The sequence below is a fragment of the Leuciscus leuciscus genome (assembly GCF_965113295.1).
Source record: "Leuciscus leuciscus genome assembly, chromosome: 2".
In the NCBI taxonomy this organism is placed as follows: domain Eukaryota; kingdom Metazoa; phylum Chordata; class Actinopteri; order Cypriniformes; family Leuciscidae; genus Leuciscus; species Leuciscus leuciscus.
In genome coordinates, this window is record NC_138726.1 from 45,547,112 (window position 1) to 45,564,938 (window position 17,827).

At 38.9% G+C, this 17,827-nt stretch overlaps 2 protein-coding genes across 4 annotated transcripts; one reads left to right on the plus strand and one right to left on the minus strand.

The window, feature by feature from the left end:
* Positions 1 to 94: 94 nt before the first annotated feature.
* efs (embryonal Fyn-associated substrate) lies at positions 95 to 11,916 on the minus strand. 2 transcript variants are annotated; one of them, XM_082162637.1, is made up of 8 exons: positions 11,717 to 11,916; positions 10,614 to 10,882; positions 7,953 to 9,371; positions 7,725 to 7,847; positions 4,591 to 5,514; positions 4,160 to 4,234; positions 2,770 to 3,021; positions 95 to 2,485 (listed from the first exon to the last, which is right to left on the minus strand). In XM_082162637.1, exons 2-8 carry the CDS (start codon positions 10,623 to 10,625, stop codon positions 2,303 to 2,305), a joined length of 2,988 nt encoding a protein of 995 aa, XP_082018763.1. In that variant the 5' UTR covers positions 10,626 to 10,882; positions 11,717 to 11,916; the 3' UTR covers positions 95 to 2,302. The 2 variants fall into 2 exon arrangements, with proteins under 2 accessions (XP_082018763.1, XP_082018764.1); XM_082162638.1 differs by having other exon boundaries at positions 11,767 to 11,915.
* Positions 11,917 to 13,891: 1,975 nt separating this feature from the next.
* dhrs4 (dehydrogenase/reductase (SDR family) member 4) lies at positions 13,892 to 17,633 on the plus strand. Of its 2 annotated transcripts, XM_082155008.1 has the most exons (9): positions 13,892 to 14,047; positions 14,449 to 14,573; positions 14,781 to 14,958; positions 15,498 to 15,599; positions 15,763 to 15,833; positions 15,919 to 15,970; positions 16,123 to 16,257; positions 16,412 to 16,467; positions 17,376 to 17,633. In XM_082155008.1, exons 2-9 carry the CDS (start codon positions 14,452 to 14,454, stop codon positions 17,488 to 17,490), a joined length of 831 nt encoding a protein of 276 aa, XP_082011134.1. In that variant the 5' UTR covers positions 13,892 to 14,047; positions 14,449 to 14,451; the 3' UTR covers positions 17,491 to 17,633. The 2 variants fall into 2 exon arrangements, with proteins under 2 accessions (XP_082011134.1, XP_082011135.1); XM_082155009.1 differs by lacking the exon at positions 13,892 to 14,047 and having other exon boundaries at positions 14,428 to 14,573.
* The last annotated feature ends 194 nt before the right edge of the window (positions 17,634 to 17,827 follow it).

A 17,827-nucleotide genomic window follows, 5' to 3' on the forward strand; every position in this document is an offset into this window, starting at 1 on the left:
ACTAGCTAGACCAGCATAGGCTGGTTATCTGTGAAGCATTTTAAACAAGCAAACCATGACACAGGACAAAACAATTGAAATAACCACAACTGTCTGTGTTCAGTAACAAAAATGTATTTTGAAGAATCTCACCATTTGACAAGTACCAAAGACTCTCTCTATGCAAAGTACCTGTGGAGCGTGTCTTACAAACATAATGTCAAAACATTAACATAGTGTAAAGAAGCACAAAATATGCATGTCAAAAATACATTCTGGTACCAAATAAAGAAAAATCACATTCTTAAAGCAGACTTTGAATTATTAATGCAAAGTTGCGTGAAACATCCCTGGTTACATGTGCATATATTTCTTTAATAAGCAACTTAAAGCCATGCAGACATTTGATTAACAAAACCAAATAAATATAACTATATAGGGCAATCAAATCTAAGCATTACTATAAGCACTTAATTTAAGAACTTAAGACAAACAAGATATGTGAGCCTTTTCAGAGGAAAGCTTGCTTGTTGAGGACTACTGGATAATTGCAGTGTTTATATATACATAATAGATATTTTGTACAGAAGGATAGAAGAGCTCCTTCAAAAGAAAACAATCTGTAGTTTTGTCCATCTACCAGAAAATGTTTAAAAGTATATTTTGAAGTACCTGTTGAGGTGAGGTTCTTTTTTTTTTTTTTTTTTTACTTTTCCCAAGTAGGTTGTATAGTAATACTGATAAAGCCCACCAGATGGCACTTTGAGTCAACTAACACACCAACACCAGGGTAAACAATCTAAAACCGCCTCAAAACTTAATCCACTCAATTGGACTTTTCAACAGTTTTTAACACCAAGTCCACTGCATCCATTGTGATAGGACTGACAAAATATGTAAAAACTAAAAAGGCCACTTTTTTTAAAAGGCAGAAATATATAGAAGGCTACTTGAGATTTAAATTATGACATTTTATGGCTGATTCATTTAATTGCAGGTTTTATTCCATGTTGATCACTGTAAAGTCATAATGAGCCAAATAAATCAGTCAACCTAAACTAAAGTCAAACAGCAAGAATAACACTGATAGCATTATACCGGTGGCCAACATATAAATCCTGAATATAAAATGATGAGACGTGGGCATTTACAGACAGAGATGGGGGAAGGAGCAGAGAGAGAGAGAGCAGAAGGAGGAATTAACAGATGGAGGCATGGACTCTGAGGGCGTCTTGTAAACACGAGAGTACATTTATGACACTGACTTGATTTTTCACGACAGGAGGGAAACAGGTGCATGTTTCAACCTGTGTAAGCACTCTTAAATGGGTAAAATACACAAAGCTCAGTCTCGTTAGAACTAAGCCTGTTCACAAATGAATTATTGTAAGCACCAGCATTTCGACTGCCACTCTGGAAGCGAATAGATAATATTGCTCAGAAATGCTGCATAGCATATTTAAAAAACAAAAAAACCCTGTATAATATTAGTTGTGCAAGAGCTGTTGCTCAAACTGCTTCACCCTTAAGCTGCCGTTGTGAGCATGTGCAGAAACTGACTGTGGGAGTGTGAGAATTACGGGAAACAAAGAGTGTGAAAAAGAGGTTAAGTGGACCTGACAGACAGGTTTATCTCTGAATCAGCATTGTGGGAAAACACTATCTAATATCTCTCCCAAAAATTCAATTAAACATTGAATCTCTCACTCAAAAAGTATTGTTCTTCATGTCTGTTTAAATAATCAAGCATTCCTTCTTGTTCAACTTCGGAAACTAGTTTAACTTTATCTGTTTTAGTTACATTTGCAACACAACTGAAACCTCCTGGGCTGTCAAATTAGTCACTTCAATCTCTATAACACCAAGGCCACTTCACATTTACAAACAAACTGAATAATTAAACCAGTTTACAAGAGCACCCTTAAATAGCGAAAATCACTTTTACCTCATTGATATCAATATGGTTAAGGGGACAAAATAAAGCTATTAAAATGTGCCTGAGGTTGAAAAAATCTTCAAACAAAAACATCCATCAATAAGTTATTAAATCGTTTTAAGTGTGCTTGGCACCACAAAAAAAAAGAAAAAAAAAAGGGGGAAAAAAAGAAACACAAATCTAAAGTGTCAAAAACCTCCACAGGCAAGCAGATACACTCCAACACATACTCACAAACTGTCTGATCACCATTTTTCATTGTTGAACCGATACAAGCAGTGACACGCTTTTGATACCACCTCAAACGCAATCAATTGTGAAATATATATATATAAAAATAACAAAAATAATAAGGCATTCCACTGTGAAAAATAATAAAAGTTAACATCAAGATATCTCTGCTAATCGCTGCAAAAGCCCAGAGAACCCAGCTGCATGCTGGGATAGATCAGCTACTCTGTCCACCATTTCTTGCGTAGCAGGGACTGAAGGATAATTCTGGGCTGCACCCTTGGTTGCCACGACAACGGCCTTTAGCGCTTGGCAGAGGCGTCCACTGGAGGTGGTGACCTGAGGAGACAAATAGCAATTGTGTGTAAATGTGTTTAAATAATGTCACCTGTTTATAATTAGCACATTGCTGGAAACTGACCAGTCAACATGTTTACCAACAGCTTGTTCATTTCCCGGACTGTTCTTGTTGACTATTGCCCTTGGGTTATCAACCATGACTCACAATTTAACTTGTCACGGCATGAATCATTGAGTACAATCTCTTGTAATCAAGAATTTGTACAATAACACATAAACAAAACCTCTAATAACATTTCTAACCAGAGTATCCATGTTCTAACCTTTGCTCTGAGGTCTGAAGAGCTGAGAAGCCGTGCAAGTGTGTCTCCAATAAAGACAAGTTTGTGTGCAGTCACGATGAGACTTTTTCCCCTGGAAACAAAGACTCGGGGTGGTTGGTTCCCTTGGACACTTGTGAACAGGGAGTCGATGGCATCGGCCAGGCAAGAAAGATGAGAGAGACTTTGGGAGGAATAGAAGGAGAGCAGCTCTGAATCTTCCAGAGTCAGAGAGACTTGAGGTGAAGGAGTCAACTGTAGAGAAACAGAGAATAAGATCATTCATTTATACACACAGAACAGATACTAGCGCCCAACAAAATATCTAAAAATGCATATTTAGAGGCCAACAGCATAGTTGCAATTATGTTCATCTCAGAGCAGTCCTCTTAGTCTCTATAAAGTTTCATTAGGCCTATCTAGGCCTATCTTATCTATGAAAGAGTTCGGTTGGGTGTTGAATTTTTGAAGTCTAAGATTTTTAAAAGAACATTTGTATGCTTACCAAGGGAGCACTTACTTGATACAAAATACAGTAAAAACAGTAATATTGTGAAACATTAATACAATTTAAAATAACAGTTTTCTATTTGAATATATTTTCAAATGTAATTTATTCCTTTGGAGAAGTAGCTGCTACTAATTCAGCTTTGCCAACAGTCTTCAGTCACATGATCCTTCAGAAATCATTCTAATATGCTGATTTGGTGCTCAAGTAATATTTTTCTAATTCTTATCACAGTTGTGCTGCCAAATACTTTTGTGAAGAAACTGATACACTTTTTCAGGATTCTTTGATTATTTTTAGTAACAATACTGTCTTTTTTGATTAATTGAACGCATCCTTGGTGAATAAAATTAATAAAAATAAAAAAGACTAATTAATATCTTACTGACAACAAACTTTTGAATGAAAGTGCATTTATGAGGTACTATTGAGACAGAAGTTTAATCCAAATCAGTCAGCAATGGCGTCAGTAGGCAGTGACCATGTTTTGTGACTTAGGCATTCAACATGCAAATATTTTCCTCCCAAAATTGTTATGATGATGCATTTCAGTGTGTGAGTGGGCTGTTATTTGTAGTTTAAACCCATATTCTGTTTTTAGGTATAATTTTAAGTAGTGTCGCAATTTCTCTACAGTGGCTCTTTGAGTGTTTAAAATGCAATGCTCTTGGTGAAAGATACAAAAAACATCTAAATGCATTGCAACAGACAAAGATGTCACTCTGAAACGTATAATCCACTGACAAAATAATAGCCAGGATGCAAAAACACCTTCTGTATGACTGACCCTTAGTGTGTGTGTGTGTGTGTGTGTGTGTGTGTGTGTGTGTGTGTGTGTGTGTGTTTTGGGGGTATAACTGTGAACTGAGAAAATCAAAGACTTACTTTATTATCAGTTGTGGTGATAAGCTGTGAAGAACTGTGCTCTGTAAGGATGTCTGGTGGAGGCTCTGGCTTCCCCTAATTCAGAACAACAATTTTTTTTTAAATGTCTGCAAAAAGAGAACTGCAGACCACAGAAATGTTTCAACAAAGGCGACTCCAGGCACCAACACATGAACAGAGTGAAAAGAGAAGTAAATGTCTGACTGAATGAACAAGACAGAAAGATAAATTGAGAGAAAAAGTTAACGGATGTTATTGTTCCAAATTGTATTTGACAAGTGCAATTTTTGAAACCCTCTGCCTGATGAGCACTTGTGCTCATACTTACTTGTTGAATAACATTTGGAGCAATAACATCAGTGTTTGGACATTTGTATCCAGCATTATATCCATTCGTACTCTACAATTTCTGTATAAAACAGGTGTCTAACCTGCAGTTTGACGTATCCCACACTATCACCTACAGGATATGAAGGCAGCGGAGTAGGAGTTAGACCGATTCCTGCATACTCATTCCCTTGTTCCTCATCCTCCATCCTTCCCACAGTAGGGGCTAAAGGAACTGGTGCCGAGGGCAATGGGAAAGCTGTGGGTGGCGGAGGCGGCAGTGGTCGTTCCTGGATCCAGCTGCCCTTCCGTGAACCCATGTCCCCTGAGATCGGTTTGACCTCCGCCACCGGCAAAGCAGGTAGAGGTCTCCGGGACAGAGACTCCTGAGAAGGTAGACGAGGTCGCGCTTGACTCTGTAAAAGGGAAGCGGAGTCTTCAAGAGCGCAGCGGACCATCGTGAGCAGACCATCAGCTGGAGGGGCCGTACCGCACACAGAGAGGGCAGGAAGCAGGTCAGAGAGACGGGACCAAAGCTGCTGGAGAACTGGAGGAACATCACCAACATGGCCAGCCTTCCAGACGGAAAGGATCTCAGCCAATGCCGTGGCGAGGTCTCGGGAGGGGGTGGTGGTGAGAGAGGTGGAGGTCAGAGCGGATTGAACGAGAGCAGAGAGAGACGCCTTCCACTGGATGTCCCCGGAGCCGTTGCTTGATACAGACAAACGGCGTGTTGGGACTTCCAGAGTGAGGGCAGGCATGTCGTAGATGCCTCCATCAGGTTCTGACACATCCTCAGAGGTTAAGTCTTGCTTTCTTGGACTGGAAATCGAATAGCTACGTCCATTTCCAGCGGTTTCTGCAGTTAATCCCTCGCTCGCCTCCATGGGTAAACCAGGAAGACTGGGAACACTGTACACATCCTCATCCTCGGCATCTCCAGCCACAGCAGCTGATCCCAGAATATTGTAGGTTTGCTGCTGATGGTCAGAAGAGGTATTCAGGGCCAGAGTGGGAACATCATAAATCTGAAAGAATTGAGAGACGACAACATAGTTACAACCGATTTTGAATCTCAAACTCCCTTCACTTACGCACTATAGTGATCATAAATGCCATAATGCAGTAATCATGCTGTTTCTTTAACTGTTGTGTGGGAACACAAAGTATTGGCTACTGATCAACTTAAGGCTGGAATACACTACACAGATTTTATAACAGATTTTAAAACACTAGGCATCATACACTTGCAGACTTTGTAAATGATTACAGAGAATAGCTGGGCATCATTCACTAAACGACTGAGGATCACACACTAACAGACTGTCAAATCATTCCGTGTTTCTAAACCAACTTAAAATATCAAACATGTCTGGTATCCTCTAACTGGACTGAATTATAGTGTGAAGTTAAATCACAGTATATGTGCCCTTCATACACTACGCGATTTTATGTGAAATCTATCAACTGGCTGCCCATAATCTGTAGACTGGCTCTGACTTTCAGCAGCTAATGTCGACTCCTCCAGACTGCAATCAGCACAAAAAAAACTGGGCAAAATTTGTGTTTTGTATTCCAGCCTTCAGTATATATGTTATCTAACAGTGCACAGTTTAATGACCTTGGAGTGTCTCTTGTGTGTCGCCGCTATCAGTATGTAACTAGAGCCTCTGTAAAACTAATTTGCCATGTGAAAGGTTCCATTTTGACACCGACTAACAACAATATCTATTTATTGGTTGCTATAAATTTATATGGTTGCTACATCTATTTACAGTTGATTCTCTGTGTAAAGCACAAAAATCCACTGCTGAGCATTCAATAGGGATTAACAGGGAAAATGGATAGAGGATAGAAAGATTGTGGGTGGAGGGCTGAAGAGAGCCACATGGGTCTGGCTGATCAGCCCAGGCCAACAGGCAGCTGTGACTTGTGTGAACAAGACAAAAAGTATTAGATGGGATTAGCTCATAGCAGAAATAAAGGTGTGGTTTTAAAAACAAAGAAATAGGAGAGGAGTGAGAGAAATGAGAAACACAGAACAAGAAAAACAGTGAGGTAAAAACAGCAAGAGGAGAGATTATGTGTAAATGTAATGAAAAAAACCTCAAAATATAGGCTACACAAAGCTCACAACAATTTATCATACAGACAGAGGCCACAAATAGACTAAAGTGCAAGAAGTGCAATGTGCAGCAAAAATATAGAGATCCATAAATGTGCAAAACCTCTTATATTTAAAAGTAGATTAATTTTCAGCAAATAATAATCAGTCATTATTTACTCACCCTTACAATGAAAATAATCCCTTGCACTGAAGCTCAAGTCTTATTTACATTAATGTACAATACCATTCAAAATGTTTGGGTTAGCAAGATTAAAAAAAAAAAAAAAAAAATTTTATTCTGCAATTAAATTCAATTGATTGAAAATGACAGTAAATACATTCATAATGTTACTATTTCATAACAGAAAATTTCTATTTCAAATAAATGCTGTTCTTTTGAACCTTCTGTTCATCAAAAAATTCTGAAAAAAAAAAATGTATGAAGGATTCCTCAAAATTATTAAGCAGCACAACCAATTTCAACTGTGATGATGATAAGAAAGGCTTCTTGAGCAGCAAATCAGCATATTAGAATGATTTCTGAAGGATTATGTGACACTGAATACTGGAGTAATGGCTACTGAAAATTCAGCTTTGCCATCACCGAAATAAATGTACATTTTAAATATATTAAAATAGAAAACAGTTATTTTAAATTGTAATAATATTTCATAGTATTAATGTTTTGACTTTATTTTTTTATCAAATAAATGCAGCCTTGGAGAACATAATAGACTTATTTAGAAAACATTAAAAAAAAATTTACCAACCCCAAAATGTATAACAGTAGGGAATTTTCTAATTTGCTATGTGAAGACATGTTGCATTAGCTTTTGATGCCAATAACACTAATGACTATTGGTACTTGTGTGGCTCATGACAGACCGCAATGTACTAGTCTGAATGTGCAGCAGTTTAAAAGTGATATGAGAGCTATGGAAGAAGGCAAGATATTTAGTGAATAAAAGTTCCAGTCTGTTCCTCACACAAAGTTATCATATGGCTTCATAAGACATGGTTTGGACTACTTTTATGGTGCTTCTTGACTCTTTTTCACTGTATGGACAAAAGCAGAATCAACTCTTGATTCCGGAGAGTCCCTAGCATTTCCTTTTGTGTTTGATTTCTTACCTCAGAGGCCTGGTCAGTGTGTAGGGGTAGAGCACGAGGTGTGTTATAGATCCCATCCTCCTCCTCGGAAGGCATAGCAGAAACTGGATGTTGCCACCTATTAGTGGGTGGTGTATCATATACCTGAAGAAACAAGGATAAGCATTCAAAATCTCATTGGTGATCTCTACCATTTCTGCAGAACTACAATGGCTTTCCTACTTCCAAACAAGTTCTCATTTATCTCACCTCCTCACTGAGTTTCTCATCCTGAGAACTTGCACTCTCCCTCTTGGTCACCATTTCACTGACCTTCTTCATCTCTTCTGCTTGTGTGTGTCCCTTTTTACTTCCATGTCTCTCTGCCTCCAACATATTTGTCAGTGGGGGTGCAGGTTGAGCCTGAAGAACAGGTTTAGTGGGTGGAATTGCGTTAGACTGTGGTGAATCCTTCCTGGTTACACTTCTAACAGGAGGTGCTGGCGGAGGGGGTTTGCGGCCAAGGTTTGGGGACCCTGGTACTCCGGACTTTACCATCCTGGCGAGTAGAGGGGAATCTCTGAGGACACCCTGGGCCAGTTTTCCTCGACCAGCAGGAGGAGTTGAAGTAGTACCCTTCTGGGATCCTCGGGCAGAAGGAGGTGTTTGCTTAAGATTTTGGCCTGGTGTTGAGGCACCAGACACTCCCACAGTTCCAGCAGGGTGTTTGCGCTCAGATTGAGGGGTCCTTGATATGGCTCCCCCAGGCGGGGTTGGGGTTTGGTACATTCCTGGGGCATCCTGGCCAGCCTTATTCTGAGAAGGACTAATGGAAGAAGTCAAGCTGCTTTTGGGAGCTATCCCATCCGCAAGTCTTGAAGTCATTCCCGGTACGCACTGTCCTGCCACTGGGGTACCACTTGTAGGAGTCTGATACAAATTCTCACTGGTCAACACAGTGACAGCTGGTCTAGGCACCAAATAGCATCCATCAGAATGCCCAGCCCCTGCGTCTCGTGGACTTAAATATCTTGCCTCCTCTGCTGTTTCTGTTGCAGACCTGGGAACAGCACTTGGAGTCAGGTACACTGAGTCTGATGCCAGAGCACCTTGTGATCTGTGTTGTGCCGCCAGTGGTGCAGGCGAGGTGGGTGTCTGGTAGAGGGTCCCTGACTCACCACCCCGTCCTCTAAGTGAGGGTGAGCGGGGTCGTCCAGCCACACCCACATCCCCCCAGTCTGGACGAGGCCTGGTTCCAGAACTAGAATGCGATCGGGGTCTTCCTGCATCAGAGTGACGTAGCTCTTCAGACCTGATTGGAGACGGAGCAGCCCCAGGGCTCTGGTACACTCCTTCAGCTAAGCTGGGTGGTGAGAGATACACCCCATCTGAATCTTCAGCGCTCAATCCATTTACCCTGCATTGCTGGCTAGACGATAAATGGACAGAGTCCACACTAGGAGCCCGTCGGGGATCTGTACCTGCACTCAAAGCGGGAGTAGGAGCAGTTTGGAGGAGGCGTAATCGGTTGGCAGGGGCAATGCCTTGGCGGCCATGTAAAGAGCAAAGCCACCACCCTGGTCCGCCGTCCTGCTCCTGGTCCAGAACCATCAAGATATCACCTTTGCGGAATGCCAACTCCTCAGGACTTTCAGCGGCATTGTCAAAAAGAGCCTTTGCGAGCACCGTCTACAAGAAAAGAAAAAAAACAAGACAATATTAGGAGGAGGAGGATCCAAAGGCTTTAAATAAAACATATAAAGACATTAATCACCTCTGCAGCACTTGCTTGTTTCCTAGTCTAGCTTTCTAATAAACCTGACATTGTACTCTATGAATATTTTTGGCTCTGTGACAAATATTGCTTATGCTCTTCTGTTATAAGTTGCTTTGAATAAAAGTGTCTTTTAAAGGCTTAAATGCAAATGCAACAAAAGCAGCAAAACATAATAAAATTCTGCTTAAAAAAAGAAGAGAGAAGGAGAGAAAAAAGGCATTTACATGGTCCTCTGATGGGAATGGGGAAGGACAGCGATAGGGCAGTAGAAACGCTGGGTTTCACTAGACTGCTAGCAACAATGTAATTCAATTTTTGTTTAAATTCGATGTACTCAGTTAAAATGATTTTATTTTAGCCTTCAGCTGACTCTACTTCTGTAGCATTAGAGCCCCATTGTGTTAGTAAGGGAAGTAAAAAAAAAAAAAAAGGATACAACATAGAGGATCTAATCTGGCCACTTCCACCAGGTTCTTCAACCTGTGTAGCAGGAATCCAGTGGGCATAAATCAATTTGTTTTCCCATTTACTTAAACAGAACTAGCACATCATCACGGCAACAAATGAGTCTCACAGTTGACACAAACATAAAAAAAAAAAAACGCTATTATACAAATATAGCTTAGACTAAGTAGTACATAGCAATGAAATTGCTGACCTAAATTCTTGGCATACATAAAGCCTACAGAAGAACTGCTCCTTTAAAAGCATCTGAATAAGGGCAGCACATATAAGCTGTACAGTTCGAGTGACGTTATGAATGTAATGGGTTGGCCTTAAGGTCTTTTGTATTCAGAACACAACGCTACTGCCTTCATGGGTAAATCAATATTGATAGAGAGAATGCATAAGTAAGGGCAGAGGTCTGTGATTATGGGAGAGAGAGAATTAGTGATTAAGGGAAAGAGGCGCTGAGTTGATGATAATGAGGAAGACTCTTGGGGGAGGGGCTCAACATCTGTCCCCCTGTTTTAGGTCCTTTTGTCACCCCAGTCTATACCTCTAAATTTCCCTTTCATTCTTTCATTCCCCCCAGGGGATGTGGTGCTCTGAGGCAAGCTGAGCTCCAGTTCCCCCTCCTCCATACTAGCCATGGATATGAATATTACGGATGGGACAGCAAAGACCTTTACAGTGCCAACTTACACACTTACCGAAAGGGACATGATTGAAGCTGGTTCTCCACAGTTTTTGGATGTTAATTCCACATGGGCTCTCCACAGAAGATGTATCCCATTTACATGTGCACTGTGTGACTCATCGGCATGTTTTGCAGATCTGGTTTTCCATTAACCTGAGTTGTGTAGTGGTGGTAAATACGATGGCCTTTATTTCCAGAAAGATCAATTTCTCAAAACCATGATCGTTGTCCCTTGCAGTCTGTGACTTTCATCACATCTTGACAGTTGCTGCACATATGAACCTGGAGGATCAAAACAAACATTTTATTGTTAAATCATAAGAAGATAGTAGTAATACAGAATTTAATTTGTTAAACCCTTAAGAAACAGTCAGCTGAAATGGTGAAACTAGTCAGACCAGTCGTGGGGCTCCACTAGAGGAGTTCAGACAGATAAAGATCTTATTTCATGGGAATTTGGCATTTAACATTTTTAAGTACAGCTGCAATTTGGTATTTAAATATGCCCATCACAATTAGATGGATGATTAAGGGGCTATATGACATCATAAATTAGTAATTATGGGTTAATATAGGATGAGACATATTTTCTCTATTTGTTCATTAAAGTTTTACATTATACTATATGTTTATTAGGATTACCATATTTCTAATTCTAAATTTAAAGGAATGAAATAAATGAATAAAATCACTTCAGCAGATGTGGCACAACAGCCTAAACGCAAAGACACTGGTCTATTGTTTTTACGAAATAAAAAAAGACGAATTATATTCATGCTTTCCAAGCCTATTTCAAGTCTTTTAAAAGGCACTAGGCTGCATCAGAAAAAAAATCACAGAACTAAGCCACGTTTCGTTTTCCATCCAAGACATCTCAAGGTTTCTTTCATGCAGTAGAACCCCAATGAGACAAACAGAGGTCTAAAAGAACGGAGAAATAAAATAAATAAAACAAGGAAAAGCTCCCATTCCTCGCATAAACCAGTGCCGAAGGCATTAGACATATGAATAGCGTTCTTTCAAAATACAGGATGCATTTATTTCAGTCACAAAGACGCAAACAAGCGGCGTTTTACCCAGTGTAAATGTTAACTTAATGAGCTATGCTCGTCTTACCGTTCACATGTCTGGAAATAGCATTTGGAAATACACAAATAGAGTCAAACCTCGCAAATCATATCTTCTCAAAAGGCTACAATGCACGGCTGTTGTTTTTCTTTTCTTTCTTTAGGGATACACGTCTCGCTCCGCCAGGCTTCGCCCTACCCTGGCCTTCTTGGTTTTGAATTACAGTTGAGCGCATATGGTCGCTCCCCCCTCATTGTGCCCGACAGCGCGCGAGTGCTACAGTGCGTCACGCCCTCTAGTGGAAGACCATCTATCTATCTATCTATCTATCTATCTATCTATCTATCTATCTATCTATCTATCTATCTATCTATCTATCTATCTATCTATCTATCTATCTATCTATCTATCTATCTATCTATCTATCTATCTATCTATCTATGGTCTTGTTATTTTTGTCCACTTATGGACATTTTAAAATGTTGCTTCTGAAGGTTGCAGCTGCGCCTCTAATGTAGGCTAAGCTTACGAACATATTCATATTAAACGAGTATAAATCTCTTTCTAACTAGACATCTTAGGAATTTCCTCTTATAGATTCCTTAGGAGGCTTCTGTCAAAAACTGTTCTGCATAAGCTGGTATTACATTACCTCTAATAAAAATTGTAAAGGAAACGCATTATAAACTTCATAATATAGCCTAATAGCCATGAAAAAGATAAGCCACTGATGCCACAATTTTTTAGTCACATTTTTGTTGTTATATTATGTAGCCTATTTGAGTTTACCTTTAGTGGCTGGGCATCAGCATACATGCTGTGATTCAACAATAGGCTGAGCGACTATTCAAGGACATTAAGAAGAAGGGAAAAGGCCATGGGAGATTAACGCTTATCAATGTACTTTTAGTTTTTGCGTTTATAGAAAAATGTCCATAAAAGTGAAAAAAAATAATAAAAAATAATATATATATATATATATATATATATATATATTAAAAGAGTGGTTGTGGTAGTTAGTTTATCTTGACTGAACATGTTCAGAATATTAACTGAACAGTTCCACATGGTATTTTGTAGGCTAATCCCATGGTATCCAGTAGGCTATCCCCATTACCAAGATCATGCTTTAGTGAAAACTTATGTAACATACAGCTAACAAGAGGAATTAAGAATATGAACTACATGTTGAACAAACACAAAGCTTTGTTATAGAACAAAATGAAAGGTTAACTGCAAGGTAGGCCTATTTGATAGTGATGTTTAAATGTGTGTTGCCCTCACAAAACTGAACTTTTCTCTTCAACTCTAACCCTACACTCATATTTTTATTAAAGGTGCACCAAGAAGAAGAGTCTCGGCAGTGATAAAGGGACAGGTGCAAGTGCAAAACCATGGGCACACAATTTCTAAAAGCTCCGATTTGATCAATCTTATGCAATCTACCATTTAAATTTATCCAGAGATTTTAAGTTGACTTAAATTGAACTAAAATGTTTTACTCATATATTACGTCAAGTCACCTTTATTTATAAAGTGCTTTTACATTTCAGATTTTTTGAGAAAAAGCTTTTCAGTGATACCAGGAAAACTGTTAATTTCGGCTGTATACAGCAGCTCAAAAAAAAAAAAAAAAGTGTCATTGTTCAGCTGAAGTCAGTTCAGTTGTAAAAATGATCAATTATTAAATTAGTTAATTTCATCTATAAAACAGTGATGTCATCATGCAGCTCAATTCAGTTCTCATCCAACAGTGTCAGTGCAGTCAAATAAATTATGCTGTTAAATATAAACTGTAAGAATAGCCTATTACGCATAAGAGAATGGGTAATCATAACTTTGAATAATAATGCAATGGACTATTTTACTGTATATCCGCAAGCTCACATTCCTTGAGACTAAACGTATCTTCCACCAGAGGGCGCTTGAGGGCTCAGAAAATGTAATCCTCATAGGCTGTAAAAGAAAATATCGGCAAGGCGTTTAAAAGTCTAGATTTTTTTCTGTTACATTTGCACTAAAATGTATAGTTATTTATTCCGCTGATTACAACTTCTAATACCTGGCAAACAAATGAAAATCTGGCCAATCAATCTTTATAAAATTACATATAAGAAGAATATAGGCTACAGTAATCACAATGATCTGTGATTGGTCCGTCCTGACCAGCGCTGTAAAAAGTTGCAGATACCATATAACAACCTAATCTCAAAGCTAGTGCCGTTTATCACCGCCATTTGTCGGACCAAACACGCAACCATAGAGACGCAATCTACTAGTTGATCATTTCTACGGCAATGACGTAGGAGGGAGGCGTTGACCACCTTTATCACTCTTGCAAAAAGTGCCAACTGAACAACAGACCTTCTCAGCGCGCAGGTAAAGCTTTATTTCTGGTTATTAAGCTATACTTTTATTAATCACATTTCATCAAGTTCTAAAGGTTTAAAATAACTTCCTTTGATTCGCTCTTGGCTTAGCTCAACCACGCGGTGTTGTGCAGTTGTCTCTGTTTGAGTAACGTTAACTTTAAGGAGGATAACTTGCTGGTTTCTGAAATAAGTCACAGAAACACCTTCTCACCTCACATTCTTGGCAAGGAACGTAATCGTTTTATTAATGTTAAAGGAAAACTGTTTTGTGTACCTCTGACTTTTACCCTACATGACCTTTAGCCCACTGTCCTACTAAGAGCTGTAAGTAATAATTACCAATTATTATGGAGACTCTCTTTCTGTCTGTCTGTCTGTCTGTCTGTCTGTCTGTCTGTCTGTCTCAAGGCAATGTTGAAGGCTGTAACCAGGTGCCTTTGGTCAAATTCTGTTGCTGGCAGAAGAATGCTGTCCCATCATATATCACCTAATTTGTCAGGAAAAGTTGCTATAGTAACTGCATCCACAGATGGGTACGATGCTTGATTTCCAATCTTAGCCCACTGTTCTTTAGTTTCAGACCCTTAAAATAAAAGAGCTTTCATAGAAAAAAAAAAGGTCCCTCTGGTAATAACTGCTACAACTGCTAGTAAAACTTATTAATATAAATAATGTAAAAATATATTTGTCAATACTTACATAACATACTGACAGACCCTTGCACTGACCGTTCTTCTCAGGATTGGGCTCGCAGCCGCAGAGGCCTTGGGTCAGAGGGGAGCGCATGTGGTTGTGAGCAGCCGACGTCAAACCAACGTTGACAAGGCGGTCTTACTCCTGCGCAACAAAAATATACAAGTAATAGGTACAACATGCAATGTGGGGAAGGCAGAAGACAGAGAGAAGCTCATTAACATGGTGAGGAGTGTGTTTTTTTTTTTTTTTTGTCAAATATATTTAGGGAATTATGTGCTGAAAGGAGTAAACCTCCAAAAAAGTTTAAAAAGATTTGCAAATGTATAATATACTTTGGCAACAAATGTTAAAGTCACCATGAAATCTTTTATTATTTTAAATTTTTTTATGGAATATTGCATTTATAATAAATGATTTATCCTGGCACAATGCACATTATTATTTTTCTTTAATTCATGTGCCCTCGTAATCTTTAATCAAAGTAACTTCCCCACCCTCTTGCAGCGACATCTCTTCTCTGATGATGCGTTTACTGGCGTGAGGGCGGGACAACCTGTCACTCACATGACATCACTGCAGTAACAAACCACAATGATCCAACAATCCAATCAATTCCCAATGTACAAAATCAAGTCCCACCCTACAATTTGTTTCTTGTTCGAGAAGCAGTTTCACTTGCATATGTCACAATAGAGAAAAGACTATCGCAACTTCCGTTTCATGGCGACTTTAAATGTTGCTGTTTACTTCGTTTATTGCAGACAATCGAGCAGTGTGGCGGTGTGGACATACTGGTGTCTAATGCAGCAGTGAATCCATTTTTTGGGAACATATTAGAATCCACCGAAGAAGTCTGGGACAAAGTATGACAAAGTTATTAAACCTTAATAAAAGAAATTAAGCACAAAAAAACAAAAAAAAACAGTAGTGTTCGTAGTTGTGTACATATTTTATTCATATAATATATAATGTATTACAATATCTAAATTTTACTGACATTTTATTACATTTGCTTTATGTCTGCAGATACTTGGAGTGAATGTAAAGGCTTCTTTCCTTCTCATAAAACAAGTCGTGCCTCACATGGAGAAAAGAGGGTGAGAGACAAGTTAAAATAGGGGGGAAAGAGGAAGAAAGAGAAGTATTACAAAATAAACTATGTGAATACGCTTTTATTTTCAGAGGTGGGTCAGTTGTCATTGTCTCTTCAGTCGCAGGATACCAGCCAATGCAAGTATGAAGACCTATAAGTTTAATGTAAAGTTTAATCATGCAACAGCCATGTCAATTCACTGATAATAACACTGTTGTTTGTAGACGTTTATCATTTGTTACTTGTTTCGCCACAGTTGAGAGTTCTCCTTTATGTCATTCTTCAACTCTTAGGGTCTGGGCCCCTATAGTGTGAGTAAGACCGCCCTGCTTGGTTTAACCCGAGCGCTTGCTCCTGATCTCGCCCAGAGTAACATCCGGGTCAACTGTGTCGCCCCTGGTATAATCAAGACACGTTTCAGCGCTGCTGTAAGTATTTCCTACACTTCTTTTTTGATTGCTTTCACTTTCAGAGCTTCTGGGAGACTCATCTTTTTGTCTAATTATAATTTGACAGAGGAGACATCAGTTATAGTCTTTACAACGTTCAGCTGTATAACCCTTTGCTTCTGTTCTCCTGTAGCTGTGGGAAAATGAGGGTGTGCTGGAAGAGTTCTTGAAACAGACGAGCATAAAAAGGTCTGTGCATTTGCCGTCAAGGCAATTAAATAGTTTTAAACCTAACAGTGGAAGTGGAGCTTGAATAATCATACCTAAGGGTCACAGGAAACGTTTACTTAGACTTCAATGTTTAAGATTTGCATTACCGCATGAGTAGGAGAATTAACTGAATGGTGACACCAGAATTATGCAACAAAAATATTACATATTTAAAGGGATAGTTCACCCCAAAATTTAAATTAGCCCTTGAAATTCTCTCCCTCAACTCCCTGTATATGACATTCTTCTTTCAGATGAATACAATCGGAGTTATATAAAAAAATGTCCTGGCTCTTCCAAGCTTTATAATGGCAGTGAATGGCTGTTTCTGTTTTGAAGTCCATAAAAGTGCATCTATCCATCATAAACGAAATCCACACGGCTCCGGGGGTTAATTAAGGCCTTCTGAAGCGAAGCGATACGTTCGTGTAAGGAAAATATTAATATTTTAATTACAAAATAAAATTCTAGCTTCCGGCCAAACGACCATACGCCTAAAGCGCAACTTATGCAATTAGTGACGTTGGAAGTAGCATAGTGCGTCATGACGTAGTGTAAATATCAGCAGTATGTCGCATTACTCGCATAAGTTGCGCTTTAGACTTAAGTGGAATCTCTAACTCAGATTGTATTCGTCTGAAAGAAGAATGTCATATACACCTCGGATGGCTTAAGGGCAAGTAAATCATGGGCTAATTGAAATTTTTGGGTGAACTATCCCTTTAATATTCTGCTCCACTCTTGCCTCTTTAATAGGTAAAGTCTATGATTACCTGTAAGACTTGTAGCAGTTTTCCAAAAAATTGCTTCCTTTTCATAAGCTTTTATACATCTCTTACGTTCTGGTTCAGGTAACCTGATTCGTATGTTATGCCTTGATTTCTTAGACTCGGGGAGCCAGAGGATATAGGTGGTGTGATTGCGTTCCTCTGCTCAGACGAAGCCTCGTATATCACCGGAGAGACCATCACTGTAACTGGAGGCATGAACTGCAGACTGTAAGAGGACTGGCATAGAGGCAGTAAAACAGTTATATATTTGCACATAAGAGGGAAACCTACTAATTCAGTGACACACTTGTAACAGTGGATGAAGAAATGCAATATACATTTAAAAAAATTGTAATAAAAGGATTTTTGCAAATATTTTACATTTATTTAGTCATTTTAATGCATTGGGATCTTTCAATCAATGAATTTGCATGACTTTTCCAGTCACTGGGAATCACTGATATTAAATGGCTTAAACTATTTTTGCTTGGCATAGACAGAACTAAGGTTTTTTTCTGATATTTCCAAGTTTTCTATGATAGTGAGCACCCTTTTTAGAATGATCAATT

Excerpts from the sequence above, each read along its gene's own strand:
- efs (XM_082162637.1), bottom strand. Across the intron at positions 7,848-7,952 it reads ATGAGAAACTCAGTGAGGAG|GTATATGATACACCACCCAC; the intron begins GTGAGATAAATG and ends TTGTTTCTTCAG. Across the intron at positions 2,486-2,769 it reads CTTCAGACCTCAGAGCAAAG|GTCACCACCTCCAGTGGACG; the intron begins GTTAGAACATGG and ends TTGTCTCCTCAG.
- dhrs4 (XM_082155008.1), top strand. The coding sequence starts at position 14,452 with ATGTTGAAGGCTGTAACCAGGTGCCTTTGGTCAAATTCTGTTGCTGGC. Across the intron at positions 14,574-14,780 it reads GTAACTGCATCCACAGATGG|GATTGGGCTCGCAGCCGCAG; the intron begins GTACGATGCTTG and ends CGTTCTTCTCAG. Across the intron at positions 15,600-15,762 it reads CCGAAGAAGTCTGGGACAAA|ATACTTGGAGTGAATGTAAA; the intron begins GTATGACAAAGT and ends TTATGTCTGCAG.